Genomic DNA, 23,335 nt, shown 5'->3' with positions numbered 1-23,335 from the left:
ATCCTTTGAGTACTTTGGCCTAGAAATTCATTGACGCCACTTTTGGGGCGCTAAAGTGGGGCGTCCGCTAAAGTTTGCGGCCGCCGCCAAATCGATGCCACTTCTCCGATATTCATTAGCTTCGCCCTACTAGTTCGGGCGAGCGCTAAAACTGCTGCTGGACGCCTCTCTTTGGGCGCTAAGCCGGAGGTGGTGATCGATAGCGCCGAGGCCGGGCGCAGCGCAGATGCGGCCATCTCGTGATTGACAGCAGACACCCTGGCGTCGGCCAGCTCTTAAGGGGGAAGGGTCGACTGTGTCTGCTGCCACGCCCTGGATAGTGGAGCCCTCCAGCTAGGCCTGAACACTGCTGCTGGACCCAAATAGTGCCTGAAGACATGGAGAAGGCCCGTGAACATGCGCAGCGCTTCTCAGAGCGTGATCTGAGTGTGCTGCTTGCTGCTGTGGAGAAGAGGCGCCATGTTTTGTACCCGGACAATGGCAAGAAGGCGACGGTCCGCGTCTACAGGAGAGCCTGGAGGCATGTCGCCAGCAAGCTGTCAGCCAACAGCGACGTCCCCAGGACCGGTGCCCAATGCCGCAAAAAGTTAAATGACCTCACACGCATTGTCAGGGTGAGTACCCTTTCCAGTGACCTCCTCATCCTTGCATGTGCACCTCACATTATGGGCAAAGGGACCTGAAAGCTCTAATGGCCAGCCTTCATCCAGCAGCTATGGCACAGGCATGAGCATCAATTGCACATTCTGCACTTAACACAATACAATACAAATCGCTTTATTGGCATGATAAGGTACATCTTATGTTGCCAAAGCATCAAAATACATTTATGGTTGAACACATAAACGCGGTTCCATTCATACAGTGTATAAACAGGTATATCCCTGAGTTTATAAATATACATTCGCCTTGTTTATATATACTCTTGTCTTAGTTTACTGGTTGTCCCTCTGTTCATGGCAAGCTGTAACATAGTGTGCCGCCAGTGTTACACAGCTTCTCTCCTCCCCCCAGTAGGAATGGGAGTTTTTGGTTGTCAGTCAGATTTCTGAATTCAGGGCATATTTGTGAGAATTTTTGGTAGAAATTCTCTCTGATGCCCTGATATTTTCCACAGGCTGTGAGGAAGTGCATCTCTGTCTCAACTACTCCCTGACTGCAGTGAGAGCATATCCTGTCTTCTCTTGGCAGCCTGGTCTGCCTGTGTCTGCCTTTTTCGATCGCTAGGCTATGTTCGCTAAGTCTGTACCTTGTCAAGGTATTCCACCATGGCAGGCAGTGCACACCAGATCATGGCGACACACTGGCCAGGCTATTCCACCATGGGAGGCAGTGCACACCAGATCATGGCGACACACTGGCCAGGCTATTCCACCATGGGAGGCAGTGCACACCAGATCATGGCGACACACTGGCCAGGCTATTCCACCATGGGAGGCAGTGTACACCAGATCATGGCGACACACTGGCCAGGCTATTCCACCATGGGAGGCAGTGCACACCAGATCATGGCGACACACTGGCCAGGCTATTCCACCATGGGAGGCAGTGCACACCAGATCATGGCGACACACTGGCCAGGCTATTCCACCATGGGAGGCAGTGCACACAAGATCACGGCGACACACTGTACTTAGAGGCCGTCCTTTCTCTTGCAGGCCAAGCTGGCGAATAATCGCAAGAGCCGGACTGCGACCGGGGGAGGACGACCCCATATCCAGCCACTCACCGACCTGCAACATCGCGTGGAGCGCCTCATGGGTGGCCGGGTGATTGGGCCCGTTGCATGTGGAGATGCCGACCCTGTTCTGGGAAGCAATGATAAGGACATCACCTTTTGCACCTCTCTCGTCCCACTTGCGCATCAGATCTACATCCTTTGCCACTGTCCGACCAATGCGCTGAATGCCACCACTCATGCATCCCGCACTGACGCCCTCTCCTCACTCTAAAGCTACTCTTGTGCCTTCCTGCTTTCAGATGGTCAAGAGGAGGTCCCTCAACTTGCCAGTGACAGACCCTCCGAGGAGGAGCAGGAGGAGGAGCAAGAGGAAGGCGGCCCATCAGGGGAACCCTCAGCCGCGACCACCCAGGCCAATGTAGGGGACACGTCTTCCCTGGAGGGCAGCGTGGCGGAAGTGTCGAAGGGGAGGGGAGCTCCTGGGACCTGCGTGCTGCAGAAAGGCGGGAGGGGGGTGGAAGCTCGGCGGCCTTCTCCCCAGAGGGGGGATGCGTCGGAGGGGAGTCCAATTGCTGGGCCCAGCGGCCTCCAGCAACGCAGGAAGGGTCGGCCAGCTCGGCGGCCTTCTCCCCAGAGGGAGAGTCCGGCCTCCAGTCAGGAGATGCTCTTCGCCGAGGAGATGGAACGCCTCGAAGACTTGTCCGCGGACTCGGAGCGCCGGCACGCGGAGCTCATGGCGGCAGTGGCACGGTTGCCTGAGTCCATCGATTCCCTCTCTCGGAGTGTGGCCGAGTTCGGGCCCTTAGAGGCCACCAGTCGGGCGGAATACCGGGCAGATCTTTCAGCGACTGGCCAGGTGATTAGTGGTGCCGTCCAGTCACTGGCTGCTCTGCTGCGGTCAGTGAACAGGTCAACACGGGCACTCACTGCTGCCACACTCGCTGTGTCAGCCAGGCATCGCCAGGGCACCCGGCGCGCTGCAGCAGCACATCGGTCTGTCCCTCGGCAGATTGGTGCGCATGCTGCAGTGCTGGCCCGGGCGAGTGCCAGTGTCTCAGGCGACCAGCGAGCACCTGCCATCCGCCAGCTTGCCGCCATTCCTCCAGCCGCCACTGCCACTCCCCCAGTGGAGCTGCCAGGAGCTGCTGCAGCGACTGATGCTGGCCAGCCACAGCTGCAGCAATCAACAGCCGGCCGCTCGACGCCCAGACCTCGACTAGGCCGACCCCCAAGGGCATCTGCCGTCACGACATGTGCCCCTCAGGAGCCTGCCCCCAGCCTTGCAGCAGCCAATGGCCTTACTTTGAGGCGGAGCAGCAGGGCGGGCAGGGGCCACCCAAAGATGGCCAAGGCATCGCCCTAGCGGGCCAAATAGTCGAATGTGTGGCCATTTGTGTTTGTTTCTTGAGGCCGAGAATTGGATGTTTGTTTTTTGAAGGCCGATGATGTGGTTTGTTTTGGATGAAGGCCGAGAATGACGGCCATTTTAGTTGCCCTATTTTGTTAATCCTCCCCAGGTTGTGGGAGCGAGTAATGTGTTTGAGTGTTTTTTGGGGGTTTCCTCTGTTTTTGGTTTTCATGTGGGAAGGGCCCAGAGTTTGCACAATAAAGCATTTTATTTATTCACATTGTCCATGTTTGATCTTTGAAGTGTTTGTTGCCTTAACCGGCTGAGGGCTTGCGGAGCGGCTGCAATCATGTTCTATCATTGGCACAAGCCATTCCCTGACAGGGCCTAGAAGTGACGTTCAATAAGCCGACGACGGGCGGCCCTTGGACCTTGTGCGTCCCTCCTGGGCTGGTACTCCTCGTCCTCGTCGTCCTCATGCTCCTCCTCCTGAGGTGGTGGTCCAACATCAGGTGGCAGTGCCTGAGTCCTGCGGATAGCCAGGTTGTGCAGCATGCAGCAAACGACGACGAATTGGGAGACTCGATCCTGCGAATACTGGAGGGCTCCCCCGGAGCGGTCGAGACAGCGGAACCGTTGCTTGAGCACGCCGATTGTTTGTTCTATGAGGTTCCTCGTCGCTTGATGGCTCTTGTTGTATGCCTCTTCAGCAGGGGTCGTGGGCGCGCGGAGCGGGGTCATGAGCCAGGTACACAAAGGATAGCCTTTGTCCCCGATAAGCCATCCTCTTGGGGGAGGCTGTGCCTGGAACATGTCAGCCACAGTTGTCTGTCGCAGGATAAAGGCATCGTGGCTGCTGCCTGGAAAGCGGGCATTGACAGCTAGGATGCGCTGCCTGTGGTCACACACCAGCTGTACATTGAGGGAATGGTAGCCCTTCCGGTTGCGGTAATCCTCGGCATGCTCAAGAGGTGCCCGCAAAGCCACATGCGTGCAGTCAATGGCGCCCTGCACCATGGGGAAGCCCGCTATTCTTGCAAACCCCACTGCACGCTGCTGCTGCTTGTCCAGGGTCATGGGGAAGGAGATGAATTGGTGTCTCCTTGTGAAAAGGGCTTCGGTCACCTGGCGGATGCAACAATGCACGGCGAACTGGGAGATGTTAGCGATGTCCCCAGTAGCGGATTGGAAGGAGCCGGAGGCATAGAAGTTGAGAGCCACCGTCACCTTCACTGCCACCGACAGAGACGTCCTGCGCATCAGCTGTGGCTGCAGATCTCTCTGAAGCAGCCGGCAGATGTCTGTAACCACCTCCCTTCGGAATCGCAGCCTCCTAAAACACATCGCGGCAGACATGGTCAGATAGGCGGTCTGCTGGCGGTATACCCTGCGTGGGTAAGGCCTCAGTTGGCGACGCCTGTTGCCCCCTCTGCGCCTAGCCAGGGCTGCCACTCTCACGGCGTCTGTAAGCCCTTCTGGCATAAGGCTGAAATTCAGCGTTGCCACCCAATGCAGCCCCCATTATATGCTGGCAAACACTGAGCTCTGAATGAAGGCTAAGATAATTGGTAAGCTCTGGCCTGAGCCAAAAATACCTGTCCAAGTGTTGGTCCAAACCAGTAAACTCTCCTCCTTGGTCTCTGTCCAAAAAACCGTTGCACAAGAGTGAATGCTGCAAAATGGCTGGCCTTTATACTGCTGGGTAAGTGCCCTTTAATTAGCGCTCCCCCCGGCCCGGCTGGCCTGTGTACCGTTCCACTTCACAGTCGCTCGGGACGCCCGGCGCACAATGGGCCGGCGCGAGTGAAGTTCCGGTTTGGGGCGCACAAAGGGCGTTGCACTATTAAATGACGTCATGATCTGCGCGCGCAGCAGGGCGCGCGCGCTAAGACTTTGCGCCGGCGCTAAATGTGTCCTGAATTTGGGGAGAGGCGCAGATCGCGCTGCGCCCGGGCGATAAGCGCCTAGCGCTCGAGATCTACTCCCCCTAAGGCGCTAACGGCTGGCGCGCCCAACTGAATTTCTAGGCCTTTATTTCTCCTTTCTAATGTTACATCCTGGTGCCCATCCCCCTGCCAAATGAGTTTAAACCTTCCCCAACAGCACTAGCAAACCTCCCTGCGAGGATATTGGTTCCGGCTCTGTTGAGGTGCAACCAGTCCGGCCTGCACAGGTCCCACCTCCCCGAGAACTGGTCCCAATTCCCCAGGAATCTGAAGGCCTCCCTCCGACACCATCTCTCCAGCCACCCATTCATCTGCCCTGTCCTCCTATTTCTATACTCACTAGCGCGTGGCACCGGGAGTAATCCAGCGATTACTACCTTTTGAGGTCCTGCTTTTTAATCTCTTTCCTAGCTCCTTAAAATCTGCCTACAGGACCGCATCCCTTTTTCTACCTATGTCGTTGGTACCAATATGGACCACGACCTCTGGCTGTTCACTCTCCCTCCTCAGAGTGTCCTGCAGCCGCTCAGTGACATCCTTGACCCTGGCACCAGGGAGGCAATATACCATCCCGGAGTCACCTCTACAGCCGCAGAAACGCAGACCAGTGCAGTAGTGAGAAATTATCTTGGCTTGGAAGATCAAGGCGTCGAATCAGTTTGGGTGGAGATAGAAATAGAAAGGGAAAGAAGTCACAGGTGGGAGTAATCTATAGTCCCCCTAACAGTAGCTACACTGTGGGACAAAGTATAAATCAAGAAATAATGGGGGCTTGTAAGAAAGGTACTGCAATAATCATGGGCGGTTTTAATCTTCATATCGATTGGACAAATCAAATTGGCAAAGGTAGCCTTGAGGATGAGTTCATAAGAGTGTATTCGGGACGGTTTCTTAGAATAATACATTCTGGAACCAACTAGGGAACAGGCTATTTTGGATCTGGTAATGTGTAATGAGACAAGGATCCTCTGAGGAAGAGTGATCATAACATGATAGAATTTCACATTTAGTTTGAGGGTGAGAAACTTGGGTCTGAAACTAGTGTCTTAAACTTAAATAAAGGCAATTACAAAGGTATGAAGACAGAGTTGGCTAAAGTGGACTGAGAAAATAGATTAAAGGGTAAGACAGTAGATAAGCAGTGGCAGGCATTTAAGGAGATATTTCATAACTCTCAACAAAGATATATTCCAGTGAGAAAGAAAGACTCTACACGAAGGATGCACCATCCGTGGCTAACAAAGGAAGTTGAGGATGGTGTCAAATTGAAAGAGAAGACATACAATGTTGTGAAGATTAGTGGGAGGCCAGAAGATTGGGAAATTTTTAAAAACCAGCAAAGGATGACTTAAAAAATTATAAAGAGGGAGAAAATAGACTGAGAGTAAACTAGCAAGAAATGTAAAAACAGACAGTAAGAGCTTCTACAAGTATATAAAAAGGAAGAGAGTAGCTAAAGTAAACGTTGGTCGCTTAGAGAATGAGACTGGGGAATTAATAATGGGAAACAAGGAAATGGCAGAGACATTGAACAAATATTTTGTATCTTTCTTCACAGTGGAAGACACTAAAAGCATCCCAATAATAGTACTGTAGATAATCAAGGGGCAAAAGGGAGGGAGGAACTTAAAACAATCTATCACTAGAGAAAATGCACTAGGCAAACTAATAGCAAACTAATTCCCTGGATTCTGGAAAGATCCCAGCGGGTTGGAATACTGCAAATGTAATGCCCCTATTCAAGAAAGGAGGGAGACAGAAAGCGGGAATCTACAGGCCGGTTAGCCTAACATCTGTCACAGGGAAAATGCTGGAATCCATTATTAAGGAAGTAATAACAGGACATTTAGAAAATCATAATACAATCAAGCAAAGTCAATATGGTTCTATGAAAGGGAAATCATGTTTGACAAATTTATTAGAGTTCTTTACGGAGGTAACTAGCAGGGTGGATCAAGGGGAACCAGTAGATGTAGTGCTTTTGGATTTCCAAAAGGCATTTGATAAGGTGCTACATAAAAGGTTACTGCACAAGATAAGAGCTCACGGGGTTGGGGAGAGAGAAAAAGATTGGTGAAGTCAAGCGTAGGTCCCTTGCAGTCAGAATTAGGGGAATTTATAATGGGGAACAAAGACATGGCAGAGCAATTAAATACATACTTTGGTTCTGTCTTCACAAAGGAGGACACAAATAAACTCACAGAGATGTCGGGGAACATAGGGTCTAATGAGAGGGAGGAACTGAATGAAATCAGTATTTGTAGGGAAATGGTGTTAGGGAAATTGACGGGATTGAAGGCCGATAAATCCCCAGGGCCTGATAATTTACATCCTAGGGTACTTAAGGAAGTGACCCTAGAAATAGTAGATGCATTGTTGGTCATCTTCCAAAATACTATAGACTCTGGAACAGTTCCCATGGATTGGAGGGTAGCTAATGTAACCCCACTATTTAAAAAAGGTGGTAGAGAAAAAACGGGGAATTATAGACCGGTAAGCCTGACATCGGTAGTGGGGAAAATGCTAGAGTCCATTATAAAAGATGTAATAGCAGAGCACTTGGAAAACAGTGACAGGATCGGACAAAGTCAACATGGATTTACAAAAGGTAAATCATGCTTGACTAATCTACTGGAATTTTTTGAGGATGTAACTGATAGAATAGATAAGGGAGAACCAGTGGATGTGGTGTATTTGGACTTTCAGAAGGCTTTCGATAAGGTCCCGCATAAGAGACTAGCGTGCAAAGTTAAAGCACATGGGATTGGGGGTAAGGTACTGACTTGGATAGAATGTCAGTGTTTGACAGCTTCACAGATTTTTTGACAGATGAAACGTCATACATTGACGTTCTCTGTAACCGGCTTCCCCTTAATTGGCCTGCTAAGCCGGCTGGGCAGGCTTAACAAGGTCAATCAAGGGAAAATAGCGTGGGTTGGCCACAAGTCGATGGAGGCGGGACAACGACCCGACAAGCAGCAGTCCCACCTCCAACTCGCCCCCATTGGCAAAATCGCCCCTAGAAGTCAAGAGGGATATTACAACAGTTAAGATAGAAAGAAAGGAGGCACTAGACAAACTAGCCAAACACAAGGAGGACAAGAACCCAGGTCCAGATGGATTGTACCCACGGATATTCAAGGAAACTAGAGGAGATAGCAGAGGCACTAGTATCCATATATAAAATAGAAAAAAGAGTGATGCCAGAGGACTGGCGGACATCAAATGTAATTTCTGTCTTCAAAAAGGGAGATAGAATTAATTGAGGGAACTGTAGACCAGTTAGCTTAACATCAGTGGTAGAAAAGATACCAGAATCTTTGCGAAAAAATCAGGGAGCAAACATCTGCAGACAGAGAATAAAATAAAAAATAGTCAAGGTGGGAAACATGATACCTTTGGGAACATACCCTAGCAGAGGCCATAGCAAGATAGGAATTGCTAGATGAAGAAGGAAAGAGGTCCATCTAGTTCATCTTCTACCATCCTGGTAGTCTCATGATACAACGATAATGCAGTTATTGAATAACCATAGCAATCAATCTCGATCAATTAGTCTACGACAGACCCAGACATGAGGCGAGGAATATTAGCTTTGGGAACCATAGGTCCAAAGTCACCTTTTTTCTCTCAAGCATGCTACACACACCACACGTCATGTCTCAAATTACTCATATATTGTGTCCCAAAATGTTATTTTCTGAAAGAAATCTCTCTAATTTGTAGTTGAATGAATCAATACTAACTGCTTCCACTGTCTCCCATCCAATGTACAGGCTACAGTGTAATCCCATCCAATTCACTAAGTTAGGTGGCACAGCAAGTCGTGTAGGTGGGAGCAGAAAGGTGCAAAAGGACATTGATAGATTAGGTGAGTGGACAAACCTGTGGTAGATGGCGTTCAATGTGGGGATCTGTGATGTCATCCACTTTAGACCCAAGGATAGATCAGAGTATTTTCCAAATGGCGAGAAGCAGGGAACTGCGGATGAGCAGAGCGATTTAGGGGTCCATGTCCAGAAATCATTAAAAACTAATGGACAGGTACAAAAAAGAATGAAAAAGCCTCATGGAATGTTAGCCTTTCAGGCTGGGATACAAAGTGAGGAAGTGATGTTACAGTTGGATCAAGCTCTGGTCCGAACACATCTGGAGCGACCGCAATAACAACAGAAAATGCTGGAAAAATTCAGCAGGCCAGGCAACATCCGTGGAGAGAGAAATAGAGTCAACGTTTCGGGTCGAAACCCTTCATGAGTAACCGCGTTCAGTCCTGGGCCCCGCCCCTCGGGAAGGATATATCGGCCTCGGAGGGGGAGCAGCCCAGATTCACCTGAATGATACCGGGGCTAAAAGGGTTAAATTACGAGGCCAGGTTGCACAGACTGGGCTTCGATTCCCCTGAGTTTAGACGATTAAGGGGTGATCTGATCGAGGTGTTTATGATTAAAGGATTTGAGAGGGTAGATAGGGAGAAGCTGGTGAGGGGTTCTCTGGTCAAGCTGGTGACTCCCACGGTGCAGCCTTATTTCTAACTTCAGTGCCCAGTTAAAGGAAGCGGCTTCAGTCTCTGTTGCCCACACTCTCACTCACCACCTCCTGCTGGTCTTCCATCCTTTGGAGACTTCACCTGAAACTCCGGAGAAGGAGATGACACAACCTGGGTTGGAGAGGGAAGCAGCTCCACCTCTGCAGGCTTCTCAGGCACAGCATCTGGGAATACAGAACAAACACGTTACCCACTCACCGCCCTAAAGCCCGTCACAGCCGACGAGGTACTTTTCTGAAATGAAGTCGCTGTTGGGATTTAGGAAGTGCAGCAGCCAATTTGCGCAAAGCAAGGTCCCACAAACAGCGATGAGATAACTGACCAGATAATGAGTGGGCTGTAGGAGGAGCGTTGGCTAGCACACAGGAAGAACTGCCTGCTCTTCTTTGAACTCCAGGACTCCAGGATGGTGTGTTGCCTCCCTGGTGCAAGGGTCAAGGATGTCTCAGAGCGGCTGCAGAACATCTTGGAAGGGGAGGGTGAACAGCCAGTTGTCGTGGTGCATATAGGTACCAACGATATAGGTAAAAAACGGGAAGAGGTCCTAAAAGCTGAATATAGGGAGTTAGGAGGTAAATTAAAAAATAGGACCTCAAAGGTAGTAATCTCAAGATTGCTACCAGTGCCACGTGCTAGTCAGAAGGATATTTCAGATGAATACATGGCTAGAGGAATGGTGCAAGGGGGAGGGATTCAAATTCCTGGGACATTGGAACCGGTTCTGGGGGAGGTGGGACCAGTACAAACTGGACGGTTTGCACCTGGGCAGGGCCGGGACCGATGTCCTAGGGGGAGTGTTTGCTGGTGCTCTGGGGGAGGGTTTAAACTAAAATGGCAGGGGGTTGGGAACCTGAGCAGGGAGACAGAGGAAAGGGAAACAAGGATAAAAGCAAAAGATAGGAAGGAGAAAAGCAAAAGTGGCAGTCAGAGAAATCAACGGTTTAAATCAAACATGGCCACAGTAAATAATAATTCTAATAGGTGTAAGAGCGTTAAAAAAACAAGCCTGAATGCTTTGTGTCTTAATGCGAGGAGCATTCGTAATAAGGTGGATGAATTAGCTGCGCAAATAGAGGTAAACGAATATGATTTGATTGGGATTACGGAAACATGGCTCCAGGGTGTCCAAGGCTGGGAGCTCAACATCCAGGGGTATTCAATATTCAGGAAAGATAGGCAAAAAGGAAAGGGAGATGGGGTAGCATTGCTGGTTAAAGAAGGGATTAACACAATTGTAAGGAAGGATATTAGCTCTGATGATGTGGAATCTGTATGGGTAGAACTGAGAAATACCAAGGGGCAGAAAACGTTAGTGGGAGTGGTATATAGACCCCCAAACAGTAATGCGGAGGTTGGGGATGGCATTAAAAGAGAAATTAGAGAAGTGTGCAATAAGGGCACAGCAGTCATCATGGGTGACTTTAATCTACATATAGATTGGGCTAACCAAATTAGTAACAATACTGTGGAGGAGGAATTCCTGGAGTGTTTACGGGATGGTTTCCTGGACCAATATGTCGAGGAACCAACCAGAGAGCAGGCCATCTTAGACTGGGTATTATGTAATGAGAAAGGATTAATTAGCAATCTTGTTGTACGAGGCCCCTTGGGTCGGAGCGATCATAATATGATAGAATTCTTCATTAAGATGGAGAATGAAGTAGTTGACTCAGAGACTAGGGTCCTGAATTTAAATAAAGGCACCTACGATGGTCTGAGGCGCGAGTTGGGTAGGATTGATTGGGGAATGTCACTCAAAGGGTTGACGGTGGCTAGGCAATGGCAAAAATTCAAAGACCACATGGATGAACTACAGAATTTGTTCATCCCAGTTTGGCATAAAAATAAAACAAAAAAGGTGACAACCGTGGCTAACAAGGGAAATTAGGGATAGCATAAGATCCAAGGAGAGGACATATAAATTGGCCAGAAAAAGCAGTAAACCTGAGGATTGGGAGCAGTTTAGGATTCAACAAAGGAGGACAAAGGGATTAATTAAGAGGGGGAAAATAGAGTATGAGAGTAAGCTTGCCGGGAACATAAAAACTGACTGTAAAAGCTTTTATAGATATGTGAAGAGAAAAAGATTGGTGAAGTCAAACATCGGTCCCTTGCAGTCAGAATCAGGGGAATTTATACTGGGGAACAAAGAAATGGCTGACCAATTAAATACATATTTTGGTTCTGTCTTCACAAAGGAGGACACAAATAACCTCCCAGAGATGTCGAGGAACATAGGGTCTGATGAAAGGGAGGAACTGAAAGAAATCAGTATTTGTAGGGAAATGGTGTTAGGGCAATTGACGGGATTGAAGGCCGATAAATCCCCAGGGCCTGATAATCTACATCCTAGGGTACTTAAGGAAGTGGCCCTAGAAATAGCAGATGCATTGCTGGTCATCTTCCAAAGTTGTATAGACTCTGGAACAGTACCCATGGATTGGAGGGTAGCTAATGTTACCCCACTATTTAAAAAAGTTGATAGAGAGAAAACGGGGAATTATAGACCGGTAAGCCTGACATCGGTAGTGGGGAAAATGCTAGAGTCTATTATAAAAGATGTAATAGCAGAGCACTTGGAAAACAGTGACAGGATCGGACAAAGTCAACATGGATTTACAAAAGGTAAATCGTGCTTGACTAATCTACTGGAATTTTTTGAGGATGTAACTGGTAAAATAGATAAGGGAGAACCAGTGGATGTGGTGTATTTGGACTTTCAGAAGGCTTTCGATAAGGTCCCGCATAAGAGATTAGCATGCAAAGTTAAAGCACATGGGATTGGGGGCAAGGTATTGACTTGGATAGAGAACTGGTTGGCAGACAGAAAGCAAAGAGTTGGAATAAACGGGTCTTTTTCCGAGTGGCAGGCAGTGACTAGTGGGGTACCGCAGGGTTCGGTCCTTGGACCCCAGCTATTCACAATATATATTAATGATCTAGACAAGGGAACTACATGTAATATCCCCAAGTTTGCAGACGACACAAAGCTGGGTGGGCGTGTGTGCTGTGAGGAGGATGCCAAGAAGCTCCAGGATGATTTGGACAGGTTGGGTGATTGGGCAGAAGCATGGCAGATGCAATATAACATGGATAAATGTGAGGTTATCCACTTTGGTGGCAAAAACAGGAAGGCAGATTATTATCTGAACGGCAATAGATTGGGAGAAGGGGAAGTGCAATGAGACTTGGGTGTCCTTGTGCACCAGTTGCTGAAGGTAAGCATGCAGCTGCAGCAGGCGGTTAAGAAGGCAAATGCTATGTTGGCCTTCGTAGCGAGAGGGTTTGAGTACAGGAACAAGGATGTCTTGCTGCAGTTGTACAGGGTCTTGGTGAGACCACACCTTGAGTATTGTGTGCAGTTTTGGTCGCCTTTTCTGAGGAAGGATGTTCTTGCCATGGAAGGAGTTCAGCGAAGATTCACCAGGCTGATACCTGGGATGGCAGGAATGACGTATGAGGAGAGATTGGGTCGATTGGGCTTATACTCGCTGGAGTTTAGAAGAATGAGAGGGGATCTCATTGAAACTTATAAAATTCTAACAGGACTGGACAGACTAGATGCAGGAAGGATGTTCCCGGTGGTCGGGAAGTCCAGAACCAGGGGTCACAGTCTAAGGATAAGGGGTAAGCCATTTAGGACAGAAATGAGGAGGAAGTTCTTCACCCAAAGAGTGGTGAACCTGTGGAATTCTCTACCACAGAAGGCAGTTGAGGCCAATTCATTAAATATATTCAAGAAGGAGTTGGATATATTTCTTAAGGCTAAAGGGATCAAGGGATATGGGGAGAAAGCAGGGACAGGGTACTGAGTTTGGATGATCAGCCATGATCGCATTGAAAGGCGGAGCAGGCTCGAGGGGCCGAATGGCCTACTCCTGCTCCTATCTTCTATGCTTCTTTGAACAGTGATGTGGGATCTTTTACCTCCGACAGTGCAGCACTCCCAAGTTAAGGACCAAGGCCTGCGCAGCATTCCAGGGCCAGGAAACATTGGGTGATGAGAGAGAAAATTCCCAGCCGACCTGGGCGTGGTTCTACAAGCCAGTAACCGGGCTCTTCTCCAGCCTTTCGTTACGGGACTCCTGCACATTGCTCATGTAAACATGCGTTTGTAAAGAAAGACTTCATTTGTATAGCACTTTTCACAACCTCAGCATGTCCTAAAGCACTTTACAGCCAATGAAGTACTTTCTGAGTTAATGAAAGGCAGCAGCCAATTCGCCCCCTCCTCACTCAATCCTCACCCCCCTCACTCGATCCTCAGCCCCCTCCTCACTGTAACCTCGCCCCCTCCTCACTGTAACCTCGCCCCCTCCTCACTCGATCCTCGCTCCCTCCTCACTCGATCCTCGCCCCCTCCTCACTCGATCCTCACCCCCCTCACTCGATCCTCAGCCCCCTCCTCACTGTAACCTCGCCCCCTCCTCACTGTAACCTCGCCCCCTCCTCACTCGATCCTCGCCCCCTCCTCACTCGATCCTCGCCCCCTCCTCACTCGATCCTCACCCCCTCCTCACTCGATCCTCGCCCCCTCCTCACTCGATCCTCACCCCCTCCTCACTGTGTTGAAATGAAGATTCATCTCCTCCCCAGATCCTCGAACTCAACAACTCCTCACTTCATTCTTCCCTTCATCCCACAAACACAGGTTTTTCTAAGCCAAGTGTGATGGCACTCACTCACCATTTGCTGATTTCCCTCACCTCTTCTGCCCTGCTGCGGGCCTGCACTGGGGGCCTGGGACTTTCACTGACTGAGGAAGCAAACACAAACACACGCCCATCCCAATTACCTTTGCTCTGCTTCTTGAATAAAGCTTCAACCAGGATGAACTCCAGTTTCTCCAACAGCTCGTCCTGTTCCAGCTCCCCGTTCACCTTGACCAAAATGTTTTGCTGGGACTGGAACCACTTCTCCAGCTTGGGCCAGTTATCAAGGAAACCAGCGAGCCTATCAAACGACAAGGATTCAGTCAAATGCACCATCTCAAATCTCAGCTCCCCTCCCTCCCTTACATTAAAGCAACCATTGGCTGGTTCGCTGGGCGTCACCGTGGGTCACTGGGGCCAGGGGTTCACTCACCGGGGCCAGGGGTCACCAGGGGTTCACTCACCGGGGCCAGAGGTCACTCACCGGGGTATGGGGTCACTGGGGGTTCAATCACCAGGGCCGGGGGTCACCGGGGATTTAATCACCGGGGCCGGGGGTCCAATCACCGGGGTCGGGGGTCACCGGGGGTTCAATCACCGGGGCCGGGGGTCACCGGAGGTTCAATCACCGGAACCGGGGGTCACTGGGGGTTCAATCACCGGGGCTGGGGGTCACCGGGGGTTCAATCACCAGAGCCGGGGGTCACTGGGGGTTCAATCACCGGGGCCGGGGGTCTCCGAGGGTTCACTCACCGGGGCCGGGGGTCACCGAGGGTTCACTCACCGGGGCCGGGGGTCACCGTGGGTTCACTCACTGGGGCCGGGGGTCACTAACCAGGGCCGGGGGTTCACTCACCGGGGCCAGGGGTCACCGGGGGTTCACTCACCGGGGTCAGGGGTCACCGGCGGTTCACTCACCGGGGCAGTAGCTGCTCCTCTTCATGGGATGAGCTGATGGTTGGAGCCAAGATCTCTTCGGTTTCTGGGTGCAGGCAGGGTGTTTTCTGGATCTCAATCTCGGTGCCTGAACTGACTGTTGGAAAAGGGGCAAAAACCCTCATCGGCCTCGATATAAAGCAGCTTGCGCATCTCCATCAGCAGCACCCTCTGTATCCCTCATCCTCATGATATATTTATCCCAGTCCCTCCCACCCAGCTCCCTCTACTTATCCCTCCCACCCACCCAGCACTGTGTAAACACACGATTGCTCCTGTGCTTTTAGGCACAGGGAGCGCCCGCCCTTACCTGTGCTCTCTGAGCGGCGAGCCAGCACGGTGTTGTCTGAAACATCCAACAGGATGGCGATGTCCAGCGCTGGTTGTGGAGGGGGAGGATCTTTGGGAGCAGTGGGATCTACAACAAATTTGGTCTTTGACCTCTTGCTCTTTGTCACTGCTTTGTCAGGATCGACCCCAGTGAGCCCCTTCTCCAGGAGCTTGGCCTGGTTGATGTCCACCGGGAAGCCATCCAGGATCCAGCCACATTCCGCCGGCAGACAGCTGCAAGGGAAGAGGTGAGTGAGAAGGTTGGTTGGTGCTGCAGCTGGTGAATTGGCACTGAACAGTCTCACTGAAAGCTCACACATTAACTGTTCCTGAGAGAGGTCCTCGTCAATCTCCAGTGCCACTGCGCACAATAACTCAGATCATGCCTCCGGTCATTGGGAAAAGAATCAGGGGGGAGATGGAGGTTTTTTTGCACATCAAGTTGTTGTGATCTGGAATGCGCTACCTGAAAGGGCGGTGGAAGCAGATTCAGTAACAACTGCCACAGGGAATTGGATAGATACTTGAAAAGGAGAAAATTGCAGGGCTACGGGGAAAGAGCAGGGTGAGTGGGACTAATTGGCTAGCTCTCCCAAAGAGCCAGCGCAGGCACGATGGGCCGAAAGGCCTCCTTCTGTGCTGTATCATTCTATGGTGCGCCTGAGACTCAGTATCATGGGCCAGTCCGGGAAGGAGCTGAATTACAGCCTCATGCGTCAGCGACTGTCCTCAGGTTCACGGTCCGTGGACTCGTCCACTCGGCTCCAGCCACAGAGAGTCAGGTGACCTTCCGGCTCCCAGGATCTAGGCCAAGACTTTTATTCAATAGCCGGGGTTTGTGCTTCAGTCCCTCAAGAGACAGAACTGGGGGAATCGCAATCGGAGTGGATTGCAAGAAGAGTGGAAACATTTGGTGATAGTAGGAATCGATGCAGAGGAGGAAGGCAATTTCTTATCTCCAACTCAAAAGGAGGACTCGAAGTTAAGTATCTAGGGGGGAAAATTGGGTGAGTAGCGCCACCTGTTAGCGCCTAAAGAGGCAGTCAGTGGCTGTAGCGCCACTGGCTGCGCCTCCCGCGATATTCAGCAGGGGCGCTAATGGTGGCGTTAGCCATTTGCGCTGCGCCGCCACCGATGACGTCATCGGTGTGCGCAGCGCCCCATTCGCGCCCCGTTCGCGATATTTGGTAGCGAACGGCGCAGTTGCGCCATTCACTACCCGCGCCCGGTTCACGGGGCCTTGCTGTGCCGGCAGCGGCGCAAGTTAAGGTGGAGGTGCGGGGCAGCCGCCTTTTTCGGCAGCCGCCTGCCAGCACCTCCGTCCCCGGCCTCCTGATCTCCCCGCCGCGGCATTGCCGGCTGTTTCCCGAGTGCCCGGCACTTCTCCTTGGTGCCGGGCTCGTTTGCCGGCACTCGCGAGCGGGGATCGCGCTGTTGGAGGCCCCTCCCCCTTAACAGAGGGAGGAAGGCCTGCAGTACCGCAGCGTGTGGCGCTGCGGCACGTTGCGCTGCGATATTCAGTTTCAGCGCCCTAAGAGGGATGCGGAGCGCCTCGAGCCTCGCCCCGTCTCCCTCTAGGGGCAATGAAACTGAATATCTGACGATCGCTAAAGCCTCGAACGCTGCGCTAAATCCTGCGCTCAGGCGACTTTGGCGCCCCAACCCAATTTCTAGGCCTAGATATCTAATATATAGAATCATAGAAAGTTACAGCACGGAAGGAGCCATTTCAGCCCATCGTGTCCGCGCCGGCCAACAAAGAGCTATCCAGCCTAATCCCACTCCCCAGCTCTTGGTCCGTAGCCCTGCAGGTTACAGCATCCCAAGTGCACATCCAAGTACTTTTTAAATGTGGTTAGGGTTCCTGCCTCTACCACCCTTTCAGGCAGTGAGTTCCAGACCCCCACAACCCTCTGGGTGAAGAAATTTCCCCTCAAATCCCCTCTGAACATTCCCCCACTTACTTTAAATCTGTGCCCCCTGGTTTTTGACCCCTCTGCTAGGGGAAATAGGTCCTTTCTATCCACTTTATCTAGGTCCCTCATAATTTTATACACCTCAATAAGGTCTCTCAGCCTCGTCTGTTTAAGGAAAACAGACCCAGCCTATCCAGTCTTTCCTCATAGCTAAGATTCTCAACTCCTGGCAAAATCCTTGTAAATCTCCTCTGTACCCTCTCTAGGGCAATCACATCTTTCCTGTAATGTGGTGACCAGAACTGTACGCAGTATTCTAGCTGAGGCCTAATTAGTGTTTTATACAGTTAACATAGAAACATAGAAAATAGGAGCAGGAGTTGGCGATTCGGCCCCTCGAGCCTGCTCCGCCATTTAATGAGATCATGGCTGATCAGCCAAACTCAGTACCCTGTCCCTGCCTTCTCCCCATATCCCTTGATCCCTTTAGCCTTAAGAAATATATCTAACTCCTTCTTGAATATATTTAATGAATTGGCCTCAACTGCCTTCTGTGGTAGAGAATTCCACAGGTTCACCACTCTCTGGGTGAAGAAATTCCTCCTCATCTCTGTCCTAAATGGCTTACCCCTTATCCTTAGACTGTGACCCCTGGTTCTGGACTCCCCCGCCATCGGGAACATCCTTTCTGCATCTAGTCTGTCTAATCCTGTTAGAATTTTATAAGTTTCAATGAGATCCCCTCTCATTCTTCTAAACTCTAGCGAATACAAGCCCAATCGACCCAATCTCTCTTCATACGTCATTCCTGCCATCTCGGGTATCAGTCAGGTGAATCTTCGCTGCACTCCCTCCATGGCAAGAACATCCTTCCTCAGATAAGGCGACCAAAACTGCACACAATACTCAAGGTGTGGTCTCACCAAGGCCCTGTACAACTGCAGCAAGACATCCTTGCTCCTGTACTCGAATCTTCTCGCTATGAAGGTCAACATACCATTTGCCTTCTTAACCGCCAGCTGCACCTGCATGCTTATCTTCAGCGACTGGTGCACAAGGACACCCAGGTCTCGTTGCACTTCCCCTTCTCCCAATCTATTGCCGTTCAGATAATAATCTGCCTTCCTGTTTTTGCCACCAAAGTGGATAACCTCGCATTTATCCACATTATACTGCATCTGCCATGCATCTGCCCAATCACCCAACCTGTCCAAATCATACTGGAGTTTCTCTGCATCCTCCTCACAGCACACACGCCCACTCAGCTTTGTGTCGTCTGCAAACTTGGAGATATTACATCTAGTTCCCTTGTCTAGATCATTAATGTATATTGTTAATAGCTAGGGTCCAAGGACCGATCCCTGCGGTACCCCACTAGTCACTGCCTGCCACTTGGAAAAAGACCCGTTTATTCCAACTCTTTGCTTCCTGTCTGCCAACCAGTTCTCTATCCAAGTCAGTACCTTACCCCCAATCCCATGTGCTTTAACTTTGCACGCTAATCTCTTATGCAGGACCTTATCGAAAGCCTTCTGAAAGTCCAAATACACCACATCCACTGATTCTCCCTTATCTATTCTACCAGTTACATCCTCAAAAAATTCCAGTAGATTAGTCAAGCGTGATTTACCTTTTGTAAATCCATGTTGACTTTGTCCGATCCTGTCACTGTTTTATAATGGACTCTAGCATTTTCCCCACTGCCGATGTCAGACTTACTGTAATTCCCCGTTTTCTCTCTACCACCTTTTTTAAATAGTGGGGTTACATTAGCTATCCTCCAATCGATGGGAACTGTTCCAGAGTCTATAGAATTTTGGAAGATGACCAGCAATGCATCTACTATTTCTAGGGCCACTTCCTTAAGTACCCTAGGATATAGATTATCAGGCTTTGGGGATTTATTGGCCTTCAATCCCATCAATTTCCCTACAAATACTGATTTCATTCAGTTCCTCCTCTCTCATTAGACCCTATGTTCCCCTGCACATGTGGTCATCCTGACTGCAAGAAGCATCTAGGAATTCCCACATGCTGCAGTCCATGCAACGCACGGGACAGAGGTTCCCTGCCATTCACTTAATTAAAAAACTCTTACCTCAAATTTAAACTCTCGGATTCTCACTCTCCTGAACTACCTTAACTATGAACTACCTTAAAAGAAATAAACTTAAAATTGAATCCGGAGAAGTGTGAGGTAATGCATTAGGGGAGAGCTAACAAGGCAAGGGAGTACACAATAAATGGTCGGATACTGAGAAGTGCAGATAAACAGAGGGACCTTGGAGTGCATGTCCACAGATCCCTGAAGGACAGGTAGATAAGGTGGTTAAGAGGGCAAACAGGATACTTTCCTTTATTAGCCGAGGCATAGAATTTAAGAGCAGGGAGGTTATGCTTGAACTGTACAAAACACTAGTTAGGCCACAGCTAGAGCATTGTGTATAGTTCTGGTCACTGTGATTGCAGTAGAGGGGTACAGAGGAGATTTACAAGGATGTTGCCTGGGCTGGGGAATTTTAGCTATGAGGAAAGATTGGAGAGGCTGGGGTTGTTTTCTTTGGAACAGAGGAGGCTGAGGGGAGACTGAATTGAGGTGCATAAAATTATGAGGGGCCTAGATAGAGAGGATAGGAAGGACCTATTTCCCTTAGCAGAGAGGTCAATAACCAGGGGGCATAGATTTAATGTAATTGGTCGGAGTTTTAGAGGGGATTTGAGGAGAATTTTTTTCACCCATAGGGTGGTGGGAGTCTGGAACTCCCTGCATGAAAGGCTGGTAGAGGCAGAAACCCTCATCACATTTAAAAAGTACTTGGATGTGCACTTGAAGTGCCGTAACCGAAAAGGCTAAGAACCAACAGCTGGAAAGTGGGATTAGGCTGGATCACTCTTTTCGGCCAGCACAGACACGACGGGCCGAATGGACACCTTCTGTGCTGTAAATTTCTAAAATTCTATGGTTCTATGATGCCACGGTACATTAGTCTGCTGCTAAACTAAAGTAGGGTGACCATACGCCCCGTTTTGTGGGGACAGTACCCGGATCAGGTACTTTATCCACAGGAAAACAATGTCCCCGGTTCACAAAGCTCGTTCCCAAATATCCTGGCTGCAATTTTATTTGAATAAGGAGCAGTACTGAGGGAGAGCTGCACCGTCAGAGGGGCAGTACTGAGGGATCGCTGCACTATCGGAGGGACAGTACTGAGGGATCGCAGCACTGTCGGAGGGCAGTACTGAGGGATCGCTGCACTATCGGAGGGACAGTACTGAGGGATCGCAGCACTGTCGGAGGGCAGTACTGAGGGATCGCTGCACTGTCGGAGGGACAGTACTGAGGGATCGCAGCACTGTCGGAGGGCAGTACTGAGGGATCGCTGCACTATCGGAGGGACAGTACTGAGGGATCGCAGCACTGTCGGAGGGCAGTACTGAGGGATCGCTGCACTGTCGGAGGGACAGTACTGAGGGATCGCAGTACTGTCGGAGGGCAGTACTGAGGGATCGCTGCACTATCGGAGGGGCAGTACTGAGGGATCGCAGCACTGTCGGAGGGCAGTACTGAGGGATCGCTGCACTGTCGGAGGGACAGTACTGAGGGATCGCAGTACTGTCGGAGGGCAGTACTGAGGGATCGCTGCACTGTCGGAGGGGCAGTACTGAGGGATCGCAGCACTGTCGGAGGGCAGTACTGAGGGAGTGCTGCACTGTCGGAGGGGCAGTACTGAGGGATCGCAGCACTGTCGGTGGGCAGTACTGAGGGATAGTTGCACTGTCGGAGGGGCAGTACTGAGGGAGCGCTGCACTGTCGGAGGGGCAGTACTGAGGGATCGCTGCACTGTCGGAGGGGCAGTACTGAGGGAGCGCTGCACTATCGGAGGGGCAATACTGAGGGAGTGCTGCACTGTCGGAGGGGCAGTACTGAGGGAGCGCCGCAGTGACTCTCAGAGCACTGTAAGGATGTGTGAACACTGACCTGGAGAAGCATCAGGTGAATAAATAGCAATACATCCTTGCTCCTGTACTCAAATCCTCTTGCAATGAAGGCCAACATACCATTTACCTTCCTAACTGCTTGCTGCACCTGCATGTTTGCTTTCAGTGACTGGTGTACAGGGACACCCAGGTCCCTTTGTACATCAACATTTTCCAATCTACCACCATTTAAATAATACTCTGCCTTTCTGTTTTTCCTACCGAAGTGGATAACTCCACATTTATCCACGTTATACTGCATCTGCCATGTATTTGCCGCTCACTCAACTTGTCTAAATCACCTTGAAGCCTCTTTGCATCCTCCTCACAACTCACAATCCCACCTAGTTTTGTGTCATCAGCAAACTTGGAAATATTACATTTGGATAATGCTAGAGTCCATTATAAAGGATGTAATAGCAGAGCACTTGGAAAAAAGTGACCGAATCGGACAAAGTCAACATAGATTTACAAAAGGTAAATCGTGCTTGACTAATCTACTGGAATTTTTTGAGGATGTAACTGGTAAAATAGATAAGGGAGAACCAGTGGATGTGGTGCATTTGGATTTTCAAAAGGCTTTCGATAAGATCCCGCATAAGAGATTAGCGTGTAAAATTAAGGCACATGGAATTGGGGGCAAGGTATTGACTTGGATAGAGAACTGGTTGGCAGACAGAAAGCAAAGAGTTGGAATAAATGGCTCTTTGTCCGAGTGGCAGGCAGTGACTAGTGGGGTACCGCACGGATCGGTCCTTGGACCCCAGCTATTCACAATATATATTAATGATCTGGACGAGGGAACTAGATGTAATATCTCCAAGTTTGCAGACGACACAAAGCTGAGTGGGCGTGTGTGCTGTGAGGAGGATGCCGAGAAACTCCAGTATGATTTGGACAGGTTGGGTGATTGGGCAGAAGCATGGCAGATGCAATATAACGTGGATAAATGCGACGTTATCCACTTTGGTCTCAAAAACAGGAAGGCAGATTATTATCTGAATGGCAATAGATTGGGAGAAGGGGAAGTGCAACGAGACCTGGGCGTCCTTGTGCACCAGTCGCTGAAAGTAAGCATGCAGGTGCAGCAGGCGGTTAAGAAGGCAAATGGTATGTTGGCCTTCGTAGCGAGAGGGTTTGAGTACAGGAACAAGGACATCTTGCTGCAGTTGTATAGGGCCTTGGTGAGACCGCACCTTGAGTATTGTGTGCAGTTTTGGTCACCTTACCAGAGGAAGGGTGTTCTTGCCATGGAAGGAGTGCAGCAATGATTCACCAGGCTGATACCTGGGATGGCAGGAATGACGTATGAGGAGAGATTGGGTTGATTGGGCTTGTACTCGCTGGAGTTTAGAAGAATGAAAGGGGATCTCATTGAAACTTATAAAATTCTAACAGGAGTAGACAGACTAGATGCTGGAAGGATGTTCCCGATGGTCGGGGAGTCCAGAACTAGGGGTCACAGTCTAAGGATAAGGGGTAAGTGTAGTGTATGTACTTTGCAGAAGGAACTATATTCTGCAGCCCCTGTATACTGCAGTACCAGTAGTGACCACCCCTGTATATAAGCCTGTGTAGTAACTTTTGCATAGTAGTTCCAGGTTGTCTCCACTCAGTAAAGACCTGTTGTAACCAACTCCTGCAGTCCGTGTCTCAATTACACACGGACATAATACTGGCGACGAGCAGATCCGAACTTACCTACAGTCTGCACCACCTCATGGAGATCCATCCCTGAAGCAAAGTTATCAGAGGTCGAGGCCAGAAGGAAGAAAAAAAAATCAAACGAACAGAAGAAACGGGCGTCGACCGTGGGCATCCGCCTCTGATTCATCGGAGTTGAAGATTTGCAGGAGAGGCTGTCGAGAGCGGGGCTTGGTTATCCTGTCGATGGTGTTTCAGCTAATCGGGCTGGTGGCAGGTAGTACACTGATCCTTCCTGGGCTGCGGCGGGCTAGAGCTCGATCGGGTGGCTTTTCAACGGGGCCGAGCAGCGTTG

The 23,335-nt window shown here is 50.2% G+C and overlaps 1 protein-coding gene across 1 annotated transcript in view; it reads right to left on the bottom strand.

Annotated features, from left to right (window-relative positions):
* The window catches only part of LOC147123896 (sperm flagella and cilia-associated protein 2-like), a 536,137-nt gene that overhangs the window by 257,130 nt on the left and 255,672 nt on the right, over positions 1-23,335 (bottom strand). The window contains exons 16-19 of the mRNA XM_086002564.1: positions 15,423-15,676; positions 15,095-15,209; positions 14,320-14,477; positions 9,569-9,688 (exon numbers count right to left, since the gene is read on the bottom strand). Of these exons, the coding sequence (XP_085858690.1) occupies positions 9,569-9,688; positions 14,320-14,477; positions 15,095-15,209; positions 15,423-15,676 (647 nt within the window). The remainder of the gene's footprint in view (positions 1-9,568; positions 9,689-14,319; positions 14,478-15,094; positions 15,210-15,422; positions 15,677-23,335) is intronic.

The sequence above is a fragment of the Somniosus microcephalus genome, chromosome 1 (assembly GCF_052327205.1).
Source record: "Somniosus microcephalus isolate GS21.2 chromosome 1, FLI_Smic_1.0, whole genome shotgun sequence".
Classification (NCBI taxonomy): domain Eukaryota; kingdom Metazoa; phylum Chordata; class Chondrichthyes; order Squaliformes; family Somniosidae; genus Somniosus; species Somniosus microcephalus.
The sequence above is the reverse complement of the archived record's forward strand: the minus strand, read 5'-3'. Positions and strand labels throughout refer to the sequence as shown.